The 4863-nt window shown below is 37.1% G+C and overlaps 1 protein-coding gene across 1 annotated transcript; it reads left to right on the top strand.

The window, feature by feature from the left end:
- Nucleotides 1-271: 271 nt before the first annotated feature.
- Nucleotides 272-4172, top strand: LOC113295412 (proline-rich receptor-like protein kinase PERK12). The gene is made up of 8 exons (XM_026543753.1): nt 272-1454; nt 1532-2047; nt 2401-2487; nt 2625-2695; nt 2798-2874; nt 3086-3227; nt 3342-3503; nt 3591-4172. The coding sequence occupies exons 1-8, from the start codon at nt 701-703 to the stop codon at nt 3807-3809; spliced, it is 2028 nt and encodes a 675-aa protein (XP_026399538.1). The 5' UTR covers nt 272-700; the 3' UTR covers nt 3810-4172.
- The last annotated feature ends 691 nt before the right edge of the window (nt 4173-4863 follow it).

Genomic DNA, 4863 nt, shown 5'->3' with positions numbered 1-4863 from the left:
CTAACTTGCAGCACTAAAGGAAATGCTTACGGTCACCAGTTGGATTTGCAAAATCTGAACAATATTATACACATATAATAAAAAAAAATTATATTCACTCCAAAATAGATTTACATCCTAAAATTTATTCTTTTTACTCAAAATAGGTGTTTTGATTTCGTTTTGTTTCACGGAGAGCGGAAGCCAGCTAGATATAGAAACGAAAAAAATAGAAAGAGATATTGGTGAGGGATAGTTGTTGAGAAAGAAAAGGAGAACAAAAACAAAACAAATCCTTTTGCTAACGATAGCTAGACAAAGAAATTAAAGAAAAGTTTTTTACAGACAATTTTAAATTAATTAATGGTTTTAAAAAAAATTGTAGATCCTTTTTTTTTTTCATTTCAGATTTTTTTTTTATTTTGTTCCTAACAGCAGTTGATGAATGCAGCTGCACTAGGCAGTCTAGGTTTAATTTAGAGCTAGAGAACGAACAGGTTTCTCTAACGCATTGTTATTGTTGTTTTGGTATTTTGTAACTTCTGAGGCTTGAATTTTCTGTTCTTGGTTTCCATTTGGGAAGAATACAATAATTACAAAGCGGTAATCTCTTGAAAAGGAAATGAAGGAATCCTGAAAGGCATGTTGTTGTTGGTTTATAGAGAAGGTGCTCGAGAGATTAGTGATTAAATAAGGTGTTTCAAATTAAGAGAAAGAGAAAATGTCTGATAATGGTGGATCATCGGACGGTAATGAAACCACATCAGGTAAGACACCTCCTTCAGGTTCAGACACATCTGAATCTCCACCATCTCCAGATTCTAGTAAATCATCACCGGATTCACCTCCTTCAGATTCCAAGAATTCACCATCAGATTCTGGGAAATCGTCGCCATCACCGGATACTCCGCCAGATTCCGAAAACTCATCCCCACCTCCACCACCACCACCAGAGTCTGATTCTTCACCGCCTCCAGATTCAAATGGTGAAAACCCACCACCTTCAGATTCGAATAATGATTCAGAACCTTCAAAATCCTCTCCACCTCCACCATCGGATAAAGATAAGACTCCTTCCGATTCTTACCCAGCTCCAAAATCATCTAATGATTCTCCTCCAAAATCTGACAAAGGAGGCAAAAGTTCCCCTCCATCATCTGACAATCGCAATGATTCACCAAACAATGATAACCACAATTCTCCTCCTGGAACACCAGATTCCCCACCTCCACGCGATGGTACACAATCTAATCGTTCATCAAGCCATGTTCCAGAGCTAAGTGGTCCTTCCACGCACTCAAGCCGTACTCCATCCACCCAAATTGACATTGGCGCGGTTGTTGGTGTAACCGTAGCAGGAGTGCTAATCTTTGGTTTGATTGCCCTCTGCTTTGCCATTACAAGAAAGAAGAAAAAACGGCCTTTAGAATACGACCCTTACGGAGCATCGCCACCCAACTACTCAGGGAATTCAGGTAATCCCGCTGACGCTTAAAGCTATATTTATAGCTTGTGCTCAATATTTTCAAAGTATAATATTTGGCTTTGCTAGGATATTACAACGGGCCACATTCGCAGCAGCATTTAATAGCAGGGATGCCAGGTGGTTACTCACAAGAATATTATAGCGGGGGGAGACCAGGTGGTCACTCACAAGAATATCATAATGGGGGTAGACCATCAGCATATCCTAATTCTGGTCCAATAAATAGCTACGGTAGCTACAAAGGACCAGATTCAGGTACATTAATGTCAGGTGCCCAGTCGTCATTCACATATGACGACTTAATGGGCATAACAGAAGGATTTGCTCGCAAAAACGTTATTGGAGAAGGTGGATTTGGAGCTGTGTACAAGGGTTACCTTCCCGATGGGAGAACAGTAGCAGTGAAACAGCTGAAGGCTGGGAGTGGCCAGGGTGAGAGGGAGTTCAGGGCAGAAGTTGATATAATCAGTCGGGTTCACCATAGGCATTTGGTTTCTTTGGTTGGATACTGCATTGCTGACGCCCAAAGATTGCTTGTCTACGAATTTGTTCCGAATAATACTCTTGAACATCATATACATAGTGAGTTACTGATGCTTGTTTCATAATATGCTTGTTAAATAATACTCTTGAACATCTATCGCAGTAATCTGTTTTATTGCTTTACTTAAATATTACTACTGGAAGTCATTTGGAAATTGTCACCAAATATAAAGCTTGAGGTAGTTTGAAAAATAGTTTCAGAATGACTACTGCTAGAAACAAAAAAGTCTACGTTTTGTGAACAAAAGTTTTGCGTTTAATTTCTGGGATTGATTTTTGTTTCGGTATCTAGACATCCATCCTATTATAAGTTCTTGTGGTATCAATAAAAAAGGTATAGTTCTATTTTAGTTGTGTGTGATTAATAACATGAAGATATGTCTATTCTCCAGATCAAGGATTGCCTGTATTAGATTGGTCCAAAAGAGTAAAAATTGCCATCGGTTCAGCTCGGGGGTTGGCATATCTACATGAAGATTGTATGTAACTTTTTTGCTTTCTGAGATTTTTTTTTTAAATTTTTTTTGTATATATTCCAAGTTACGTTGTTTTATTGAGCATACTAATCTAGTGTTTAATTACTTCTTCCGCTCATCATCCTGCTCTCCTTCAACAGGTCACCCAAAAATAATCCATAGAGATATCAAATCTGCCAACATCTTGTTGGATAATGATTTTGAAGCACAGGCAAGCCTATATTAGGAATTCCTACATCATTTTTTCATCTCCTGATTTTATTATTAGGTCTAACAGTCACTACCTTGGCTAATTAAGCTTTCAAAAGTACAGGTCGCAGATTTTGGGCTTGCTAAGCTATCAAATGACATCACCACCCATGTCTCAACTCGTGTAATGGGAACATTTGGGCAAGTTAATTACAATTTTAATATATACTACCTCCGTCTCTAGAAAACAAGTACTATCAGTTTTTCATTTTAACCTGAAAATAGGCCAAATTAAAATAGGAAATACTAACTCTTTTCCATAAATGTAGGGAGTATTAAGTAATAACAAGTCTGTAAGGTCTTTACATAAATAGCTGCCTTTCATATCAGTTTTAATCTACGTGGATTTCAGGTACATGGCACCTGAGTATGCTTCAAGTGGCAAATTGACTGATAGATCAGATGTGTTCTCATTTGGGGTGGTGCTTCTAGAGCTTGTGACCGGACGTAGACCTATTGACCCAAGCCTGCAGGATGAGAGTTTGGTTGAATGGGTAAGCACATATATATCGTTTGAGTCGCTTTAATTGGTCGGTATTGTTATCCTATAAATACTAATATACGTTCACCTCGAACTTCATTTTTGTCTTGATGGATGTTTTCTGCAGGTCCGACCACTGATAGCAAGTGCAATAGAAACTGGAGATTTTTCTGAGTTGGTGGATTCAAGGCTTGAAAACAGATACGTGGAAAGTGAGATGTTTAAGATGGCTGAGACAGCTGCTGCTTGTGTTCGTCACTCTGCTACTAAAAGACCTCGCATGGTGCAGGTAGAAAACAATTTCATTATTTTATTTTTCTCATTTATCAAAAATACATCAGAATTCAGTTGTTTATTTCTTACTCTCTTTTGTTAGGTATTAAGAGCGTTAGACACCGACGGTGACATGCCAGATATCAACAATGGTGTGAAAGTAGGTCAGAGCACTATTTTTGAAGCAAATTCAGATCTTCAAAAATTTCGAATGTTGGCACTGGGTGGAAATGATAGTGCGGACTACAGCACGTATAGTGGAAGTGTGAACTCTAGAGCAAATATTTTACCCCCGAAACCTCCACCAGGTTGGAGTGGTTAATAGGAAACTCGTGTCATTAACCAACGCAAGCGGTGAATGGCGACATTCAAATTGCCTTTCACTTGCAGTCTTGCACCATCGTTGCGCCTGCCTCAAAGAAATGTAGATAGATATAAATGAGATGAGCTCAGGAAAATCCTAATCAGCTAAAAAACAAACACTAACTTTTACCTTTTGCATTTAGATGTACATAGAAATGAGATCTACAAGTGTATTATACAGTCTTTTGTGAAATCTTTTTATATATTTACACAGCATGTTAGCATTGTTGAATAACAGAGTTCCTAACAGGGCCGGCCGTGAGGTAGTTGATGCCCAAAGCAACCTTCAAAAACATTGCCCTATGTGATTACTAGCCATTTGACCAAGTAAACTTACGTTGGCTATCGGTGAAAGTTTATTACCTATGTTTTTCATAAATAATGTTTGGATTTAAATAAAAGATGAATAAATCAGCTTCACATTTAGTTTATTTCGACTTTCCAAGTCAAAATTAATCATGGTGTGTCAGAAAGTGTCCACGTAGTATCTATATAGTGTCCAATGTCGATTTTTACGGGACACATGATGTAACGTGTCTATCGCGTGTCGAGTAGTGTCGTAACCGTGTCGTATCCGATCGTGTTTGACTTAGCCTAAATCAATCTATAAAATTTCACATTCTCAGAAAATTTTGGCAAATCCAAACAACAAAAAACTAAATTTGAAGTTTGCCTGAGTAGTTTGAAGGTTCTAATTAAAAACAAAAAAAAAAGAACTGAGTTTTTCCGAAACTCTTATATTATCCTTCTTCTTATCTCTCCGAAACTTAATTTAAAAAAAAATATTGATTTAATCTTACATTAATCATTATTAATTAATTAGTTCAACGTAATCATTTAACTATCATTACACAAACTTAATTAGGAAGGGTAATTTTGAAATTACCATAAATATTTTGATAAGTGGTGTCTGGTCTTACCAAAAATAAAATCACGGTTCTCTCCAAAAAAAAAAAAAAAAGATGGTCCCCAAAAGTCGTTCATATGAAGTTGAATTTAGGGTTTGGTGGAGA

The sequence above is a fragment of the Papaver somniferum genome, chromosome 7 (genome assembly GCF_003573695.1).
Source record: "Papaver somniferum cultivar HN1 chromosome 7, ASM357369v1, whole genome shotgun sequence".
Classification (NCBI taxonomy): Eukaryota; Viridiplantae; Streptophyta; class Magnoliopsida; order Ranunculales; family Papaveraceae; genus Papaver; species Papaver somniferum.
The sequence above is the reverse complement of the archived record's forward strand: the minus strand, read 5'-3'. Positions and strand labels throughout refer to the sequence as shown.